The sequence below is a fragment of the Cervus canadensis genome, chromosome 32 (assembly GCF_019320065.1).
Source record: "Cervus canadensis isolate Bull #8, Minnesota chromosome 32, ASM1932006v1, whole genome shotgun sequence".
NCBI classification, from domain to species: domain Eukaryota; kingdom Metazoa; phylum Chordata; class Mammalia; order Artiodactyla; family Cervidae; genus Cervus; species Cervus canadensis.
The window spans coordinates 693,337-714,937 of NC_057417.1; the positions used below are offsets into that span (position 1 = coordinate 693,337).

The window sequence follows — 21,601 nt, forward strand, 5'->3', positions numbered from 1 at the left end:
AACAATGCTGATATGACATTCTTATAGTTAAACCTTTAACTTAATGATTTTTTTAGTTTAAATTTCTGGGAGCAGAATTTTGGGGACAAAAGATATGTATATTTTAGGTTTTTCTATTGTTATTACTGAATTGCAAACTGCACTCCATTGAATGTAACTGAAATCTATAAAAGGTGTCATAACAATTTTTTTTTCCATTTATTTTTATTCGTTGGAGGCTAATTACTTTACAATATTGTAGTGGTTTTTGCCATACATTGACATGAATCAGCCATGGATTTACATGTGTTCCCCATCCCGATCCTGGTGTCATAACAATTTGAAATTCAACCAGTAATGCATGAGAGTATTTCTTCTACTCTAAGTAACAGCAGATTAACATTATTAGCAAAAAAAAAAAAAAAAAAACCCACACTTAATTTGACAGGCAAAAATCTCACTTGATTTTTGCACTTTTTAATCACTAGTAATGTTGACACTTTTTCATGTGTATCATCGTCTGCACACATTTTTCTTTTTTTATATTGTCTGTTAATGTCATTGTTCATTTTTCTTTTGGGGTATACAACGAAAGAGTCAGACATGACTTAGCGGCTGAAAACAACAACAAATGTTAGAGGATGCTGAATTCTTTCATAAAATATAAATCTGAGACACATGAAAGGTAAAATTACCATTTTATGCTATTTCACCTCTTTACAATGTCACCTAAAATTTCAATATACTCTAAAATCCTACTTAGAACATCTTAACAAAAAGAAAAGAACAATTTAAACATACATTAAATCATAGTTTGAAATCTTAGTAAAGGGACGTCCCTGGTGGTCCAGTGGCTAAAACTCCATGCTCCCAACGCAGGGGACCCAGGTTGGATCCCTGATCAGGGAACTAGACCCCACATGCTGCAATTAAAGAGTTCATATGCTGCAACTGAAGACCCCAAGTGCTGCAACCAAGACCCAGCATAGTCAAAATAAATAAACAAATATTTTAAAAAAAGATTAAATACAATGCTAGTAAATTTTTTTTTCTTATGGATGCATCAGTGTTAAAATATCTGCTTCACATTTTCTAAGACTTCATGCCCAATGCTTCTCCAGTGATGACTAGCTGATGGTCAAATGTGAATTTCTAGAGATGCTCAAACATCAAAGAAAAGTCCTTTAAGCAACAGAAATGCCTGGAAACGTCTTCCTCAGGGTCTTAACTATTAGTAAACTGTTGGTAGTAGTAAGTTGGTTTTGCTTAATTTTCTTCTATTTCCAGCTAGTTATCACTGAATAGATATTTCCAATGTTTTAGAACAAAGATTTCAAATTTACAGCCTGAGGCGTGAATTCATTCATAATTTACTTTCTTTTATGATATCTAAAACAAATATATTATAGAGCCACTTGTTACTATCCCATTCCTAAAGAATGTTAAGATCCCCAAAAGCAGAGGCTTAATCTCTTTTAAGGACTTCCTGGTGGTACAGTGGATAAGAATCTACCCACCACTGCAGGGGACACGGGTTTGATCCCTGGTCCAGGAAGACTCCACATGCCCCAGAACAACTACACCTGTGCCCCACAACTACAAAGCCCGAGAGCTGCAACTACGGAAGCCCCTGTGCCTGGAGCCTGTACTCCACAAGAGAAGCCCCCGCTTGCTGCAACTAGAGAAAGGCTTCTCACAGCAACGAAGACCAAGTGCAACCAAAAATAAATAAATACATTAAAAAAAATCTCTTTCAATCACTGTATTCCTGATTCCTGGAATACTGCCTGGCATACAGTGGACTCTCAGAAAATATTTGTTGAATCAAGGCATTCAGTAACTACTCATTGAACTTCATCCTAGACATTGGCCTGCTCAGACTTGGGAGGTAAAAATCGCCGCTTGGAAGATGAAGTGTCTTTAAGCTCCAGGGGACAGTGAAGGACAGGGAAGCCTGGCATGCTGCAGTCCACGGGATGCAAAGAGTCAGACACAACTTAGCAACTGAGCAATAAATAAACCCATTAAAACCAGACTGAAAATAATGGAAATGTTTAGAAATAAAATCTGCACATTGTGCCAGTATGTAGATTCATCATTCACTCATCCATTCCTTCCACAATATTTTTTTAGAGCTTACCTGCTAGTCCTTGTGGACAAAATAAGATTAAGACAGACTCCATCTTTACAGAAATTGCATTCGTAGTCTATCAGGGGAGACAGGCATTAAATAACTAATTAATTACAGTTATGCTAAGTACATTGAAGGAGACACATAGATGCCTATAAGTACAGATGACATTGCCCAAAGAATGACAGCCGAGACCAGAGGTTGAAAAGGGTAATACCATACCTATGGGTCATGTGAAGGACACACGCTTTATTCTAGCAGCAAGGAAGGCTTATAAGCAGAGGATCCAGTTTCTCTGTTTAACAGAGAACAGAGTTGTTAACAGAGAGCTTGCATTGTTACTGATGGCAAGTTTGAGTACCTGCTGCATGGTAAGGCCAAATAAACATCAACTTCAGAGTTTACATCAGAGAAAAGCCTATTGCAGGGCCAAGCTTGGAGACCGGGTGGCTCATGTCCTCCCTCAAAACCTGAGCTCCCCAAAGGGTTTCAGGGAAGCCGCTACTCCTACGCCCCTCAACCCCCCACCCCACCCCACCCCACCTCACCCAACACCATTCAGCTTGCCAGATCTTAAGTTTTCAGATCAAGGATTGAACCCTGGCCCTCAGCAGTGCAAGTGTGGAGTCCTAACCACTAGACCAACAGGAAAATTCCTTAGTGAAGCCTTTTCAAAGGCAAACTGAGGACTCCCCTGGTGGCCCATAGGCTAAGACGCCTCACTACCAATGCAGGGGCCCAGGGTTTGATCTCTGGTCAGAGAACTAGATCCTGAATGCCACACTAACGATCCTGCAAGCTGCAAGTAAAAATATTCAGCATGCTGCAAGTGAAAATATTTGGAGTGTTGCAACTAATACCTGGCACAGCCAAATACATAAATATTTTTTAAAATACAGAACATTTCTATCACCCTCAAAAGTCCCTTAGTACCCCCATGCACTCAATTCCCTTTGACCCCTTGTTGTTATTTAGTTGCTCAGTCGTGTCTGACTCTTTTGTGACCCCATGGACTTAACCCCCCAGGTTCCTCTGTCCATGGGATTTCCCAGGCAAGAATACTGGAGTGGGTTGCCATTTCCTTCTCCAGAGGATTTTCCTGACCCAGGGATCAAACCTGAGTCTCCTGCATTGGCAGGCAGATTCTTTGACCCCTGAGCCACTGGGGAAACCCTTTGACCTCTGGCCCCAGGCTTTCTGTCATTATAGATGAGTCTGCATTGTCTAGAATTTCATATCAATGAAATCACAACGTATATATGCAGTCTGCATTAATTTGTGTTTGGCTTCTTTCACTCAGTTTAATGTTTCTGAGGTTCATCTATGACAGTGATCAGCAAACTATAGCCTATGGGCCAAATCTTGCCTACTGCCTGTTTATTTAAAGACCCAAGAGCTAAGAATGGCTTTATATGTTCAAACGACTTTAACAAATCAGAATAAGAATATGTCATGATATTAAAATTATATCAAATTCAAAATTCAGTGCCTATAAATAAAGTTTTATTGGGACACTGTCATGACTCATTTCTTTATGTACTATCTGTGGCTACATTCATGCTACATAGAGCTGAGTATCTGCAACAGACAAATGGTCCACAAAGCCTAGAATACTTTCTCTCTGGCACCTGACAGAAAAGTTTGCTAATCCCTACTCTATGCTATTCCATATATCAGTGCTTTATTCCTTTTTACTGTTGTATAATATTCCACTCCATTGTATGGCTGGACCACAATCTATTTCTGTTGATGGACATTTGGAGTTTCTCCTAACTATCCTTATTCCATATACCACGTGTTCTGATCTTTTTTATTCCACTTGATTTTTTAAAAATTGCTAGATATGACCCAGTAAACTGATTTCACAACCCATTAATGAGGTGACTCTCAGTTTGAAAAACAAGATGTTGAGATGATAAGTGAATAATGGAGGATGAGAATGTATAGAATAAGGAAAGGACTTTAGGGATGAATGCTGAGGAAATCCAACGATTATATGTTAGGTAGAGGAAGAAAGACTGAGAAAGGGCAGAGAGGAGAGGACAACCAAGAGAGTTTGATACTTTAGGAAGCAAGAAAAGTCTCAATTGCAAAAGGAGGGTGATTATCTGGATCCCATGTAGCTGAGACATCAAGTAAAATGGATTGAGAAGATTCTATGGATGGACAAGATTCGCTTGGGCGAAGGCAGCTAGAACTAGATTGAAATGAGTTGGTCTGACTTCCCTGGTGGCCCAGTGTTTAAGAATCCATCTGCCAATGCAGGTGACATGGGTTCCATCCCTGGTGCAGGAAGATTCCACATGCTGCAGGGCAAATAAGCCCATAGGCCACAACCATTGAGTCCATGCTCCAGAGCTCACAAGTCACAACAAGAGAAGCCACCGCAATGAGAAGCCCACGCGCCTCAATTAAAGCCCATGCAGCAACATAAGATCCCATGCAGCCAAAAATAAAGAAACAAACAAAAAAAGAAATGAGTTGGTGGTGCTTGTATCATGAAAACTGAGACCACGAGAGCAACTGGAAGGGATGGGGGTCCAAGGAGGAGTTCTTGTTGATGTGCTTCTTTGATGAAAAAAAAAAAGCATACAAATGTATGCTAAAGCATACTGAAAGGTTAAGTATAACCTGGATTTTACAGATCAGTAAACCAAAACAGCATGAGCTTAAGCAACTTGTCCAAGGAGCTTTCACTTGCATAGCTTTAAGACCCTAGATTGACTTGGGTCTAGAATCTGAGCTATGAAAATATGCTACAGAACTAACCAAGGAAAAGCTGGTCTGGGCATAATTCAATATTTACACCTTTGATTTAAAAGTCTACCATTGAAAGGATAGTTTATAATCTTTTGCAAGCTTCTGGGGAAGAAAACATGATTATTCATTACCTGAGATTTGTGAATAATAAGACATTAATCTATTTTTATGTCAGGTGAGGCTCTGGACATTTGTATGAAGAAAATCACTATGCATTTGAAATATCAACATAAGGACCTTCTAAAAGTAGATGGAAACCTCACATTGATGGACATTCTGCAAAGTTATCTGACCTGTACCCTTCGCTGTTGTGAAACACAAGGTTGGAAGAACTATTCTAGAATGCCTTATTCTAGACTTCTGCCTTCCTGGACTTCACTGGGACAATTGTCAAGATCTGAACAGAGTTTATTGATTAAAGAATATTGTAGTATCAATGTTAATTTCCCAATTTTGGTGCTTGTATGGTTGTGAAGGAGGATGTCCTTCACAAGTATACATTAAATTGTTGAGAAACCAAGGGAGTAGCATCTGCAACTGACTATGAAATGATTCAGGAAAAAAAAATGTGTGGGTTTATTTAAGAAAGAGAGAACAATGAAGCAAGTACGGTAAAATGTTAACATTTGGGGAATTTGGGTGAAGAGTTTTCAAAAATTCTTTGTACTCTTCTTGTACACAAGTCTGAAGCTATGTCAAAACAAACATGACAGACTTCCCTGGTGGTCCAGAGGTTAAGAATTCACCTGCCAATGCAGGGGACACAGTTCGATCCCTGTTCCAGGAAGACCCCACATTTCTCAGGGCAACTAACCTCAGGCACCACAAGTCCTGAGCCTGTACTCTAGAGCTGGAGAAGTCCCCCAGCAAGCAAAGTCTTCACCAGACAACTAGAGCCGTCCCAGCTTGCTGCAACTACAGAAAGCCCACGTATAGCAATGAAGACCCAGTGCAGCCAAAAAATTAAATAAAATTTTAAAATAAAACCAAAAGACAAGAATCTTAAAAATGGAAAGTATGGTGATATGAAATCATAGTTTGGATTTATACTCTTGAAAAACCTTCCTCAGATTTAAAAATGTATATGGTATTTTCAAAATTCACAGCTCTTCCCATTGAGGTCAGAATTAATGTAAGTTAAAGAATTTTAGCTTCCCTGGTGGCTTAGGCAGTAAAAACGTCTGCTTGCAATACGGGAAACCCTGATTCGATCCCTGGGTTAGGACGATCCCCTGGAGAAGGAAACGGCAGTACTCTTGCCTGGAAAATTCTCGTAGGCTATAGTCCATGGGGTCACAAAGAGTCGGACATGACTGAGCGAATACAAAAAGACAGAAAACCAGATACTGAGTGCCTCTTGGTGAAGAGAACACCATCTTTGAATTCTTTTCGGCAGACTTCAAATCTGAATCTGATTAAACCTAGATTCAAACAGCCAAGCTGCAGGAAATACACCAAACAGAGGAAAATCCAGACTAAGGAAAATCTGGAACAATAATCTGGTGTCTTCAACAATTAAATTGCAACGGAGGAAAAATATATAGAAAACCTGTAGATTAAAAGAGATAAAAAGATACGGATATGAATAGGTGTTTTTTGTTTTTGTTTTTAAAGATGAAGCTAAACTGTAATGTTTAGGGGTGCATCTTTGGGTGATAAAACTGCAAAGAAGATGTAAGTGAATGATTACTATAATATGGGAAAGTGGCTCAGTTTTCTTGGGCGGGAACTAGGATTGTTTGAGAAGGTGTGATTGTTTACAGGGTGTCTGAAAAGGCTCCTTTCATGGGGGGTGAAGCTTACAGGGTATTAGTCAATGACAATTCATTTCCTTTAAGCTGTTTTCTATATTTTAACAGTAAGATGTTTTAAAGAAAAACTTTGTTAGTGAACTTGGTGTAACTAAGGAAGTAACTTAGGATACAAATTGTCTCAGGGTCGCCACCTGAAGTCGCCTTTAGGGACTGCAGACTTCTCCCTTAAATTTTTAAAGTAGTAAAAATGATTCGAATCTATTTTTTACAGGCAATTTCAGTTCAGTTCAGTTCAGTCAGTCATGTCTGACTCTTTGCGACCCCATGGACTGCCACATGCTGGGCTTCCCTGTCCATCACCAACTCCCGGAGTTTACTCAAACTCATGTCCATCAAGTCGGTGATGCCAAACAACCATCTCATCCTCTGTCATCCCCTTCTCCTCCTGTCTTCAATCTTGCCCAGCATCAGGGACTTTTCCAATGAGTCAGTTCTTCACATCAGGTGGACAAAGGATTGGAGCTTCAGCTTCAACATCGTCCTTCCAATGAATGTTCAGGACGGATTTCCTTTAGGATTGACTGGTTGGATCTCCTTGCAGTCCAAGGGACTCTCAAGAGTCTTCTCCAACACCACAGTTCAAAAGCATCAATTCTTTGGCACTCAGCTTTCTTTATAGTCCAACTCTCACATCCATACATGACTATTGGAAAAGACATAGCTTTGACTAGGCGGAACTTTGTCGGCAAACTAATGTCTCTGCTTTTTAATGTGCTGTCTAGGTTTGTCATAGCTTTTCTTCCAAGGAGCAAGCATCTTCTAATTTCATGGCTGCAGTCACCATCTACAGTGATTTTGGAGCCCAAGAAAATAAAGTCTGTCAGTGTTTCCATTGTTTCCCCGTCTATTTTCCATGAAGTTACGGGACTGGATGCCATGATCTTAGTTTATGAGTGTTGAGTTTTAAGCCTACATTTTCACTCTCCTCTTTCACTTTCATTAAGAGGCTCTTTAGTTCTTCTTCGCTTTCAGCCATAACGGTGGTGTCATCTGCGTATCTGAGGTTATTGATATCTCTCCCAGCAATCTTGATTCCAGACTGTGCTTCATCCAGCCTGGCATTTTGCATGATATACTCTGCATGTAAGTTAAATAATCAGGGTGACAATATACAGCTTTGACGTACTCCTTTCCCTATTTGGAACCAGTCTGTTGTTCCATGTCCATGTCCAGTTCTAACTGTTGCTTCTGGCATAAGCCCTCTTGGAGGAGGTCATCATTAACCCCACCATAAAGCCACCAAGCAGACAACCCACAAACTGCAGAATAATTATATCAAATAAATTCTCGCACTGTTAAGAAAGTTCTAGGACCCACAACAGATTTTCCAACCTGGGAATCTGACAAAGGGACTGAGAACCCCCAGTGAATTTCACTTTGGAGGCCAGTGGGATTTGATTACAGGCAATTTAATACAAATTTTTTTCATTCATAAGAGAAAACGCACGCAAGTGATAAAAATTCAAAAACTGAAAAAGAATAGAAAATGGAATATTGCCATTTCTTTTCTCTCATCTCTAAACTCCTAGTCCCATTCCTCAGAAGCCTTTACCTTCTACTTTGTAAAAAATATCCTTCTATTTGTTTCTTAATTCAGAAAGAATCTATTTACACCTTACTATTAAATGAGAAATTTATTGCTGTTTGCATCTGCTTTTCTTTCTTCTCTAACTTCTGATTTTTCTTACTTTTATTTCTTCTAGAGGTGGTGTGTGTTTGTGCTCACTTAGTAGTGTCCGACTGTTTGCAACCTTATGGACTCCTCCGTCCATGGGATTCTCCAGGCAAGAATATTGAAATGGGTTGCCATTTTTTACTCCAGGAAGGTTGGGATCTTCCTGATCCAGGGTTTTAACTTGCATCTCCTGTGTCATCTCCTACATTGGCAGGCGGATTCTTTACCACTGTGCCACCTGGGAAGCCTCTAGATGCTCCTTTCTGTCTTTAAATATTGTAGTTAAAACTTTGAATCTTGATTTAGCTCTTTTAGAGAGTATCTACTTACTCTCTGGAATGAAGCTGAGGACATTAGTGAGTCCACTTATGTTCCTATTCACCTCACCTCTTCCTGCCCAATTTTTGGTAATTTATTATTTTTACATTGCCATGGTGAATAATGCAAAAGTAGGAAGTCAAAAGATACCTGGAGTAACAGGCAAGTTTGGCCTTGGAGTGCCAAATGAAGCAGGGCGAAGGCTAACAGAGTTATGTCAAGATAATGCACTGGTCATAGCAAACACCCTCTTCCAACAACACAAGAGACGACTCTACACATGGACATCACCAGATGATCAATGCCAGAATTAGATTGATTATATTCTTTGCAGCTGAAGATGGAGAAGCTCTATATAGTCAGCAAAAACAAGCCTGAGAAGTGACTGTGGCTCTTGAGCTCCTTATTGCAAAATTCAGGCTTAAATTGAAAAAAGTAGGGAAAATCAATAGGCCATTCTGTTCAGTCGCTCAGTTGTGTCCAACTCTTTGTGACCCCATGGACTGCAGCACGCCAGGCTTCCCTGTTCGTGGAGCCTATTCAAACTCATGTCCATTGAGTCAGTGATGCCATCCAACCATCTCATCCTCTGTCGTCCCCTTCTCCTCCTGCCTTAAATTCCTAGGCCATTCAGGTATGACCTAAATCAAATCCCTTATGATTATACAGTGGAAGCGACAAATAGACTCAAGGGATTAGATCTGAAAGACAGAGTGCCTAAAGAACTATGGATGGAGGTTTTGTAACATGTACAGGAGGCAGTGACCAAAACCATCTCCAAGAAAAAGAAATGCAACAAGGCAAAATGGTTGTCTGCGGAGGCCTCACAAATAGCTGAGAAAAGAAGAGAAGCTAAAGGAAAAGAAGAAAAGAAAAGATATACTCATCTGAATGCAGAGTTCCAAAGAATAACAAGGAGCAATAAGAAAGTCTTCATAAAGACTTTGTACATAAAGTGCAAAGAAATAGAGGAAAACAATAGGATGGAAAAGACTAGAGAGCTCTTCAAGAAAATTAGAGGTACCAAGGGAACATTTCATGCAAAGATGGGCACAATAAAGTACAGAAACAGTATGGACCTAACAGAAGCAGAAGATATTAAGAGGTGGCGGGAATACACAGAAGAACTATACAAAAAAGGTCTTAATAACCTGAATAACCATGGTGGTGTGATCACTCACATAGAGCCAGACACTCTAGAGTGTGAAGTCAAGTGGGCCTTAGGAAGCATCACTATGAACAAAGCTAGTGAAGGTGATGGAATTCCAGCTGAGCTATTTCAAATCCCAAAAGATGATGCTGTGAAAGTGCTGCACTCAATATGCCAGAAAAATTTGGAAAATTAGCCACTTAGCAGTGGCCAAAGGACTGAAAAAGATCAGTTTTCATTTCAATCCCAAAGAAGGGCAATGCCAAAGAGTGTTCACATTACTGTAAAATTGCACTCACTTCATATGCTAGGAAGGTAATGCTAAAGGTCCTTCAAGACAGGCTTCAACAGTATGTCAACTGAGAACTTCCAGATGTACAAGCTGTATTTAGAGAAGGCAGAGGAACCAGAGATCAAATTGCCAACAGCCGCTGGATCATAGAAAAAGCAAGGGAAATCCAGAAAAACATCTACTTCTGCTTCATTGCCTAGACTAAAGCCTTTGACTGTGTGGATCACAACAAGCTGTGGAAAATTCTTCAAGTGGTGGGAACACCAGACCATCTTACCTGCCTCCTGAGAAACCCCGTATGCAGGTCAGGAAGCAATAGTTGGAACTGGATATGGAACAAAAGACTGGTTCCAAATTGGGAAAGGAGTACGTCAAGGCTGTATATTGTCACTCTGCTTATTTAACTTATATGCAGAGTACATCATGCAAAATGCCAGGCTAGATGAAGCACAAGCTGGAATCAAGATTTCCGGGAGAAATATCAACAACCTCAGAGACGCAGATGACAGCACCCTAATGGCAGAAAGCAAAGAGGAACTAAGAGCCTCTTGATGAAGGTGAAAGAGGAGAGTGAAAAAGTTGGCTTAAAACTTAACATTCAGAAAACAAAGATCATGGCATCCGGTCCCATAACTACATGGCAAACAGATGAAGAAACAATGGAAACAGTGACAGACTTTATTTTCTTGGGCTCCAAAATCACTGCAGATGCTGACTGCAGCCATGAAATTAAAAGTTGCTTTCTCCTTGGAGGAAAAGCTATGACCAACCTAGACAGCATATTAAAAAGCAGAGATGTCATTTTTACAACAAAGGTCTAAGGAAAAAAGTCTATAGACAAAGGTCTATGACTTTTGACATAGTCAAAGCTATGGTTTTACCAGTAGTCATGTATGGATGTGAGAGTTGGACCATAAAGAAGGCTAAGCTCTGAAGAATTGATGCTTCCAAACTATGGTGCTGAAGAAGACTCTTGAGAGTCCCTTGGATTGCAAGGAGACCAAACCAGTCAATCCTAAACAAAATCAACCCTGAATGTTTATTGGAAGGACTGATGCTGAAGCTGAAGCTCCAATACTTTGGCCACCTGATGGGAAAAGCCGACTCACTGGAAAAGACCCTGATGCTGGGCAAGACTCAAGACAGGAGAAGGGAGTGACAGGGGATGATATGGTTGGATAGCTTCAACGACTCAATGGACATGAGTTTGAGCAAACTCCAGGAGATGGTGAAGGACAGGGAAGTTTGGAGTGCTGCAGTCCATGGGGTCACAAAGAGTCAGACATGACTAAGCAACTGAACAACAGTGATGAATAATAAGTGTATATTCCACATATGAAACTTGGTTGATTCTAAAACTTAAAGACTTAAAAACTACAGTATAATGTGTGTGTGTTAGCTGCTCAGTCATTTCTGACTATTTGCAACCCTTTGCAAATAGTCGTGGACTTTATTGACAGTCATGGACCTGTCAGGCTCCTCTGTCCATGGAATTCTCCAGGCAATAATACTGGAGTGGTTAGCCATTCCCTTCTCCAGGGGATCTTCCCAACCCAGGGACTGAACCCAAGTCTCCTGTGTTGCAGGCAGATTCTTTATCATCTGAGCCACCAGTGAAGCCCATATTGTGGGTATGTAAATATTATTCAGGATATAACAAAAACCATGTGAATGGACCCAAAGGGAAAAATAATCAGAAACTTCCTTTATTTGGTTTGCTTTTTGTCTATTAATCAGGAAAAGTCTATATCAGAACATATAAGCTCAGTTTTCCACACAGTGAGTGGTTTCATGTTCCAACTTCCTACAATATTTTTATCATTGTACCCTCTCTTCGTACTAGCCCATAGAATGCTGTATTATAATTTATCTGTCTATCTATAGGCTAAATGGCTTTGTTTTTCCAGAAGAGTGTATGTGTGTGTGTGTGTGACATGAGTATAAAATGAAAGCTATGCTCATTCTCTCCAGAAAAATGCACTCCTGCAAAATTTGGGGCATAGTTTCAGGAGTTTCACAGACCTCCTCCTAGGTCCCAAAGTAAAAACCTCTACCTTAGTATTTTTTTAACAGAAGGATCTTGGCTTATTCTAGTCAGGGGTAGTCTAGCCCCTGACTGTCCAAGATGGTAGTCAATAAGTATTTGGGTAAATATTGAATGAACCAATTATTATCACTTTTTCATGTTGAGTTTTAAAGTCTACTTTTAAAATAGATAATGTATCAATAAATTTCACATCTCTAGTATTTGTTTTGTAGAATCTACTTTTTAATATAATCCAGATACTTGGAGGTGGCTTTAAAAATTAGGAGTTTTTAATGATACCCAAAGGATGGGGTGTTAAAGGGTGAAATGTATTGAGGTCTGCAACTTTGGAATGTATCACAACATAAAACGTACTGAGGGATAGAAAGATGGATTGCTTACTTCAGACTGAGACAGAGGTCAGCCAGGCTCATCTATCTGTCCATGGGATTCTCCAGGCAAGAATACTGGAGTGGGTTGCCATGCTCTCCTCCAGGGGATCTTCCCAACCCAGGGATCACTCCCATCTCCTGTGTCTCTGACATTGCAGGCAGATTCTTTACCACTGAGGCACTGGAGAAGCCCCAGATAGATGGATACTGATGTAAATACAATATTTATAAAGCCAATATAGATAAATGTTCACTGTAGAATAGGTATATGTGTTCATGGTATAACAACTTTTCTAACTGACAACATGTTTGAAAAGGAGAGTTGTTTAGCTCAAGCAGAGGTACATTTTAAATCTTGGAAGACAGAAATCTATCATTTTTTTGTTTGCAGAGCTGTCTAGAGAACCTTAATGGTTCCCCCTGTACACTCTTTAAATCTACACACAAGGCTTCTTTTGGTAGAACATAATTTTATTAACGTAACTGGGCAATTTATCTAATACAAGTTAGAGAGCTCAAACAATGTAATTACTACACTGAAATGCGATCGTCATTTACACATGCAGAAGAGGTGCACAAAACGAGAGAAAATGAGTTTCTGTGGTCGTAATGTCATCGGTTTTCTAGTGGTGAATTGTTTTACGAACTGCAACTGCGATAGACCAGTTCATTTCAGTTTCTCTCGTTTAGAGGGAAAAATAAGGACATTTAAGTCCTCCCTCATTCCCTGGAAACACCTTATGATTATCCAGCAGGGGTGAAAGCGGTTATAGAGGCAGTACGTGTGGCATACAGGCGCTGGGATCTTACCTAGATTGGCACTGTGAAACGGGGAAAATGATGATCTCTACATCACAAGGCTGATGTAGCATAAAATGGAAGAGCAGCCACTGATCTATTATTATCATTATTATCTATAATTGTGGCCCGACATGAAGAAATAGACTGTGCCGGTTGTATCAAAAGTCGTTCCAGTCTAAAATTCTGCGGCAAGATCTGAGACAAATTCCTCAGCTCCGACCTGCGCCTTTACAGAGCAGCCGGCACTCTCGATGGAGTCCGATACTCGAAACCCTCTGAAGTTCGAAACATTCCTTAGCACCTAGGAAACCACCGACGCGGCGCCCATCTGTGGGGAATGGCCTGTTCCATTCCTGCGGGATGTTGATAGTGGGGGAGCTTGGAAGACTAAGCCCGGAAGTGCCGGTGAGTTACTAGCATCTCCAGCATTTCACTTCATGACGATATCTTGTAATTATCACACTTCTACCCTGACGCCCGCGACAGGCTTTTTGAGGAGCGTTTGGAACGGTATCCCCGACTCTCACCTGGGACCATTTGGGCTGGCCGGCGTGAAGGCCAGAAACAGAAGCCTGGAGGGTCCCGCCCCCACGCAGGCCCCGCCCCTCCGCGCCGCGCACCGCCACCACGCGGGCCCCGCCCCCTCCGCACCTCGCACCGCCCCACAGGCCCCGCCCCTCTTCGCCGCGCCCCGCCCCCCATCCCGAGACCCGCATTACCCTCCCGGCGGCGCTGCCGGGCAGCCCCACCTCATCTCGGCCCTGCCCGCCGCGGGCGCGCTGGACGTCAGCGCTGCCAGCGTGGAAACGGCGGCGGGGCGCGGGAGGCGGAAGTAGCGCCTGGGACTGCCGGGCCTCCTTCGGGCTCCACCGGCCGCCTCAGCCATGGACGCGTCCTTGGAGAAGAAGGTCCGTAGCTTGGGGTGGACGCGGCGCGGCGGCCCGAGAGCCCCCTCCTCCGGGACGACTGTTTGCCGCTCGGGAGCTGCCATTGTGACCCGGGAGGAGGCCGGGGGCTAACGGGCCCGCCTGAGGAGGCCTGGCTGCGAGGGCGTCCGTCTCGGCCCTCGCGGCTGGGGCCTGGTCACGTCACGGGGCCCGGGGGTCTCTAGGGTCCCCGTGGTCCAGGAGGGGTCGTCGGGGCCGGGTTCTGTTCGGGGCTGCGAGCGACCCGGAGCCCAGTCGGGGGCCTCGGGGCCGACCGTGGGGCCTGCCTCCGCTCGGCTCGCCCTCTCGAATGACAGAGCCAGCAGTCTGCGGCCCCAGAAGCGCCTGGAATGAAGCCCCAGTTGTTTCGGAGCCAACTGCAAACCTGTAGGTTGTCTGCGGTCTCCGAGTTTGCCTTCTTCAGCGTGCCTAGGAGTCACCTGAGGCCCTTGGTTTAAAAAAAAAAAAAAAAATCCAGATTTTCAGCCTTGAAGTCCGAACCTCAGGGGGGCGGGACTGGGATTTGTGGGTTAAACAAGGTCCCCACGTGATTCTGATGCAGTAGTTTAAAGACCCCTGAGGTCCCGAAAGGGGCGGGGCTTCTGCAGATGGTGAATTTCGTTTGGGGCGATGCTGCTGCAGCACAACTTTCTGGCTCCCCCTTTTTGTGGCGAAGGGAGGCCCTGGGGTCAGTCGGAAATCCACTGGTAGGAGCGTTTTCCTCTGGTCTTCTCTTGGGAGAACAGCAGCGTGGTGTACCTCGCTGACCGCTCTGGCATGTGAAATGGATTCTAATTGTCCCGGATTTAGGGCGGGTAAACGAGAACCAGAGCTTGGGTTTCTTCACGGATCCCTACCTCCAGACCTTGACTTTCTGCCCACCTCCGAAGTCCTTCTGTCTACTAAGCTTGGGAGTCTGCTTGTCCAGACCCGGTTTTTCAGTTATGTGGGGTTCAGGAGCAATGGTAGTGTTTTAAGACAGCTTTATTTTAATTTTGAACTGGTAAATATATTTGGTCGTTGTTTTCAATGCAGCAGCTGCTGTAGATTTGTTCACTTGTCACTGGTGAGTTGAAGGGAGTTAACTACAAGTTGAGCCAGAGGTCTTCATGTGCCCACTGTGATTTAGCCTACACGTTGGTTATTTCTCATAAATTGGTTGGAAGGAATCAAGAAAGGGCAAAGATAGTATGTTTTTCTTCCACTGCCTCTGGGATGAATGTTTCTGGCTAGGCACAGTTTTCCTAGGCTTTTGATGAGCACAGTGTCTACCTTTTTTGGAGTTTCAGTCTAAATCAGTGTTTCTCAACCACCAGGCAGTTTTCCCCTCCCCGGGGGATGTTTGGTCAACGTTTGGATACATATTTTGGTTGTCACAACCAGGAATTAGGGAGGGGCTGTTGGTTCCTAGTGAGTAGGCCAGGGATTCCACTAACACTCGGCATTGCTTCAGGACAGACACCATGCCAGAGATTATCAGTAGTGCCAAGACTGAGAACCCGGGTCTACAACATATGTGGACCAGTAGTTGAATACAAACGCCAGTGGTTGAATACAAAAGGATGCTAACAATGTCCCCTCAGTGTTGTTTCCTTTCCAATTTCCTAAAGAAGATGGGAGCAGCTTTGTGTCATTTCAGTTAGAAACCGAAAGAACTGGAGTGTTTTTTTCCTCCAGGAATAGTTCATTACAGGCAAATCTAGGAAAAAGTGGGTTGGAATCCTGTTTTACATACTATTTTTTTGGTATTTGATTAGTATATTGCAGTGTTTGCTCCCTAAGTGTTAATTGATGATAAAAGATCTAAACTCTTCAAATGAAGATCTGAAGAGGTACTGAAACGCCAGCATGCTTAAGCCTGGCGCATTCACAAAAATTACAGTGATCTTTTAGGAATTCAGAATGTGTGGGCTGGAAGTCTCTGCCTTTGGCCAGTGTGGAAGTTCTGAATGTAAGTTTTTCAGAACTAGTACTGTGTCTTATTTTTATATTCCTTGAAGTGATAGAGGGCTTTCCTTGTAATGAACAGTTTCTCTTGGTGCTAAGTGGGCAGAAAAGAAAAAGCATTGCTGTAATATGAATGTTGAGGATTTTGTGTTCTGAAAAATAGTTTGCATCAAAGTAAAACATTGCATTGTGCCCATTATTCTGGTTGCTTTGAGGAATAGACTATTCTGTGTTAAATTCTACATTGCTAGTATGTATAAATTTAAGAACTGTTTGAGCAGTTCTGAATGATCCCATTTAAACTGATCCCTGCATAATTAATACTAGCTACAGAAACCCCAATGTTATTTAATACCCATCCTCTAAAATTTCAAGTAATCTCTCACTCTACACTGTACTGTGCTATCATCGTTTAATAGGATCAGTCAGTACATTGCCTTTGGTCCAAATGTAATTTTGTACCCTTGCTTTTTAAGTAATATTCAGACTGTAAACCTGTGATGACAGAGCCTTTTCCTTGCCTTGATTTTTCTTTCACAATATATCAGTTGTCTTTTTGTATTCGAAATTATCGATGTTCGGAAAAACTAGAGATAGGTTAATTAAAGTGAAAGTGAAAGCCGCTTAGTCGTGTCCAACTCTTTGCGACCCCATGGACTGTACAGTCCATGGAATTCTCCAGGCCAGAATACTGGAGTGGTTAGTCCTTCCCTTCTCCAGGGGATCTTCCCAACCCAAGATCAAACCCAGGTCTCCCACATTGCAGGTGGATTCCTTACCCGCTGAGTTACAAGGGAAACGCAGTGTAATTCAAGGGGCAAGAAATTCAAAACTAGAAGAGGAGGAGCCTCAAACCCTCAATACTGTTATGTCCGACTCGTAAGGAACGAGGCTCACGGTGTTTACTTATGTTTAATTGTTGATCCAAGTTTAAAAAATGCCACAGGAAATGATAACACTGATGCTGAAGATCTTAATGAGGTATTCAGCACACCTACATGCACCTGTTAGTAAAAACCTGCTACTTTAAGCTTGTAGAACAGCCCAGACCTTTTCCTGTTGCTTGGAAAAAAAGTCTCATTCTTCCTGGGTATTATGTTTAGACAAGGTGTATTGCAATTTGTTTTGCATTTACTTAAATTCCAGCCTTGAGTAAACTTAGAGCAGATGTCTCCTCCTTGACACCCCTGACGTTGGGCTGGGTCATTCTTTGCTGTGGGGGCCGTCCTGTGCCCTGTAGGGTGTTTAGCTGCATCCCTGACCTCCACCCGCTCGATGCCAGTAGCATCCCCTTCCCCCCAGTGTGGCAACCAAAGCCATCTCAGATTGAGGCAGTTGTCCCCTGGGGATGAGAGGATCCCCTCTGGTTGAGAACCGCTGACTTAGAGAACCTAGAGCTGCATCATCCATCAGCCATATTTGGCTGTTTGAATTTAAATCTAATTAATTAAAATTGAGTAAGTTTAAAATTCAGTTCCTCAGTCACACAAGCCACATTTCAAGCGTTCAGCGGTCACAACGTGGTTTGTAGCTATGGTCCAGGGCAGCGCAGATAATAGCACATTTCCATTGCCACAGAAAGTTCTGTTGGACAGTGATGCAGAGCGGGCCCAATTTATTTATTGTATAGCTAACTCTTGGTTCTAAGAGAGGCAACTTGGAGCCTGTTTCTAACCTGAATGATTACTACCAAGCCAATTTTTGCTCGTTGTACTCATCTTGAACTAAGTGTCCGCTACCCCTTGGACTTGACTTTGGAAAATTCTGTTTCCCACCTCACGGTTTATGAGGAGCAGTAGGAGCTGCATGGTGGGAACATTGCTGATCATTACTGATAAGAACTATCAGAATTTTTATCCCTGCTCTTTACTTAAATGCTCACAGAAAGAACCCTCCATGAGCCAAACTTGAAATGAGCAGTTTCTGTTATATGCCTTTGTGGATCCTACTCTTACAGAGAAAAGGAAGACTTCCATGAAGAGATGATCACTTATAATGTTCATTTAAAGCTGACCTCTGCATTATTGTGATGGAGGGTTTTGCAGATAGGTGCATGGTGCCTAGGGCAGTAAATGATTATTAAATGCTGGGTGTCAGGGAAACATGGCACAGAGTTCCTGATCCTAAACATTTATGACATCTATGGTTCTTGGTTTATTCAAGATTCCAGATGCAATTTATTCAAGATGTGCAGTAGTTAACAGTAGAGCTATTGGTGATCCCCAGGCCTGGGTGTTCCACCTTATCTAGGATTTTGAGTTATAATTATAGATAGCAGTTGCTTGAGCTCAGTGTCATCTGTTTTCACCCAGAGCAGAAACCTACTTTGACTTAAAATTTTTTATTGCTGGTCATCTATGGTCAAAGCCCTGTGCTGAGTTCAGAAAGAGACACAAGATGCATAAGATATGATCTCTGGAAGAGGTTATAGTAAGGGGCATACAAGTTTAGGCAAAGCCGTATATAGCAAGTGAAAGTTCGCTCAGTCATGTCTGACTCTTTGTGACCCCATGGACTATACAGTCCATGGAATTCTCCAGGCCAGAATACTGGAGTGGGTAGCCTTTCCCCTCTCCAGGGGATCTTCCCAACCCAGGGATCAAACCCAGATCTCCCACACAGCAGGCAGATTCTTTACCAGCTGAGCCATAAGGGGAAGCCCAAGAATCCTGGAGTGAGTAGCCTATCCCTTCTCTGGGGGATCTTCCTGACCCAGGAATCAAACCGCGGTCTCCTGCGTTGCAGGCAGATTCTTTATCAACTGATTTATCAGGGAAGCGCTTTGTATAGCAAGGAGGGATAAAAAGAAGCACAGGAATTAAGAGACAAAGGGCATCGAGTGAGTGGCCAGGAAAGTTTATGTGGAAGAGATTCTTTAGGTAGAATACTTAGTTCAGAATCACGACTTTTCTAGGTTTGTTCTAAATGTAAATATAATGCATTTTTTTACTTTATATTTGTGCCTAATGTTACTGCTTAAGTGTGTTAGTCACTCAGTTGTGTCTGACTCTTTGCAGTCCCACGGACTGTAGTCTGCCAGACTCTGTTCATGGAATTCTCCAGGCAAGAATACTGGAGTGGGTTGCCATTTCCTTCTCCAGGGGATCTTCCTCACCCAGGGATTGAACCCGGGTCTCCTGCATTGCAGGCAAATTCTTTACCAGGGAACCTCCTAGTGTTACTGCTGGTAGAACATAAATTAAGAGAAAAGAAGCCATGTTGTCTCTTGACGTTAAATCAGATATTAAAAGATATATATATTTATATGCCTCCAATCACGTTGAAAATATCCAAAACTTCCTTTCAGAAATTTATCTAGCTTAAATCGAATCCATTCTCTCCAAACAATATTTAAGGACTATAAAATTATTCTGAGTGTAATATTTGTTTAATTTCTGTTGTTATCACAATAGTTTTTGTTTTTGTTGTTTCCTCTGTGGCAAATGTTAAGTGTTTAACTGCCTTAATGTTAGATACTTCTTGAGTCCAGCCTGGGGCCCTATCTACTTTTAAAAAATGTTTTCTAATGCCTGTGGAAAAACCATTGAGTTTCAAATGACTGAGGGGCAGTAAACTTTTCTAAGATCTTTTTGCTATATGCATAAAAAGTAGAAACAGCAAAATAAAGCCTTCAATTTGAAGGTGCAGCTCAGTGACACTGAACATGTTGCTGCTATAAGGCTTTCAGTGACCTAGTGAGACTGAATTGCTTATTAGACTGGACATTGTATTGGGTGGAGTCCTATGAAACTGCTGGTTTTAGCCCCTGGAAATAGCTGAATATTGGCAGAGTCACAGAGTCACAGTTTTACTCAATAAAGGCCTAAAGATACATAGAGGCTTCAAGAATTGATGGTTTCCTTTCCTCAGAATTCTTATTAAGATAAGGTTGACCACATTAAATCTGCATAATTCCAATTCAGTTTTGGAAATAATTGTATTGATAAGGGCAATGGATATCTTTATCTTTCTGAATTGACCCCCCCACCAAGTCCTAGGAAACACCTTTTTATTTATTTATTTATTTTACGTTACAACATTGTATTGGTTTTGCCATACATTGACTTGAATCCACCACGGGTGTACATGTGTGCCCCATCCTGAACCCCGCTCCAACCTCTTTCCCCATCCCATCCCTCTGGGTCATCCCAGTGCACCAGCCCCAAGCATCCTGTATCATGCATCGAACCTGGACTGGCGATTCATTTCACATATGATAATTTACATGAGGAAACACCTTCTTAAAGAAGCATATCAAAAAAAAAAAAAGAAGAAGCATATCTCAGTGACTTATTTTTTCCAGTGACTATAGCATGCTTTTCTTTAAGCAGTTTTCTTTTTTGTTCCAGAGTAAGTATGTGATTCTATGTGATTCCAAATAAACTAGTAAACTTTTTAGAACTAGAGCTTGCTTGTTGTGGTATTTTTCCTTTCTTGTAGTTATTGGCACTCATGATAAAATGTCTAAGTGAATTGATTCTCCGGAAGTAGTAGTCTCTTGGAATGCAGTTTTTGAAATTTTTGGATCCCTGGTCTTCCCAGCATGTATGTTTAAAAAATTTTTTTTAAATTTAGTTATGTATTTATTTTTGGCTCTGCTGGGTCTTCTTGCTGAGCGGGCTTTTCTCTAGTTGCGCCAACAGGGGGCTACTCTCTAGTTGTACTGAGTGGGCTTCCTATCTCAGCAGCTTCTGTTGTTGCAGAGCATGGGCCCTTGGTGCACAGGCTCAGTGGCTCATGGCCTTAGTTGCTCTGTGGCATGTGGGATCTTCCCAGACCAGGGATCGAACCAGTGTATTCTGCATTAGCTGGAAGATTCTTTACCATTGAACCACCAGGGAAGCCTGCCCAGCATGTATCTTATGGCAGTGAATTGAATGGCCCTTTTTCCTTCTGTATACATCTGTTGATGCCAGATTTCATCTGGTGTCACTGTGTTTCATCCTTACTGATAGCAGATTTTTTTCCCCTCTTATTATTCCCTTCTTTTTCCTGTCTGTTCTTTTCTGCCTCTTCTCTTGAGGGATTTGTAAGGTTACATACTAACACCTTATGCACCATTTGTATATCCCTTTTCAACTAAAATATTTTGCTTAATGAGCCAGTAAGTACAGGATATCTTCATGTTCTCACACACTCAAGCATAGAGCCCATGATAGTTAAAAATAAAAGATTTTCCAAGAGTGTCTAATTCTTAAAAGACAAACAGACGAAAGTTCCTGGTTCTTAATTAAATTTTTTCCTGTTGGAACTACACAAAAGTATTTAGAAATATAGAAACTGAGGCCCCAGTGAGAAAGTCCGGTTTGCAGGGTGCTCTGTCCTCTTGGAGGGTCCCTGGCATCTTCACTCATGGTTAACCTGTGCTAGACAGCAGGCATTCTCTATGT

General features: G+C 42.0%; 2 protein-coding genes across 2 annotated transcripts in view; both read left to right on the forward strand.

Moving 5' to 3' along the window:
• Positions 1-21,601, forward strand: part of LOC122432858 (poly(A)-specific ribonuclease PARN-like) — an 853,726-nt gene that overhangs the window by 452,248 nt on the left and 379,877 nt on the right.
• The window catches only part of PDXDC1 (pyridoxal dependent decarboxylase domain containing 1), a 53,940-nt gene continuing 46,440 nt past the window's right edge, over positions 14,102-21,601 (forward strand). The window contains exon 1 of the mRNA XM_043455120.1: positions 14,102-14,246. Coding sequence (XP_043311055.1) covers positions 14,223-14,246 — 24 coding nt within the window. The 5' untranslated portion in view covers positions 14,102-14,222. The remainder of the gene's footprint in view (positions 14,247-21,601) is intronic.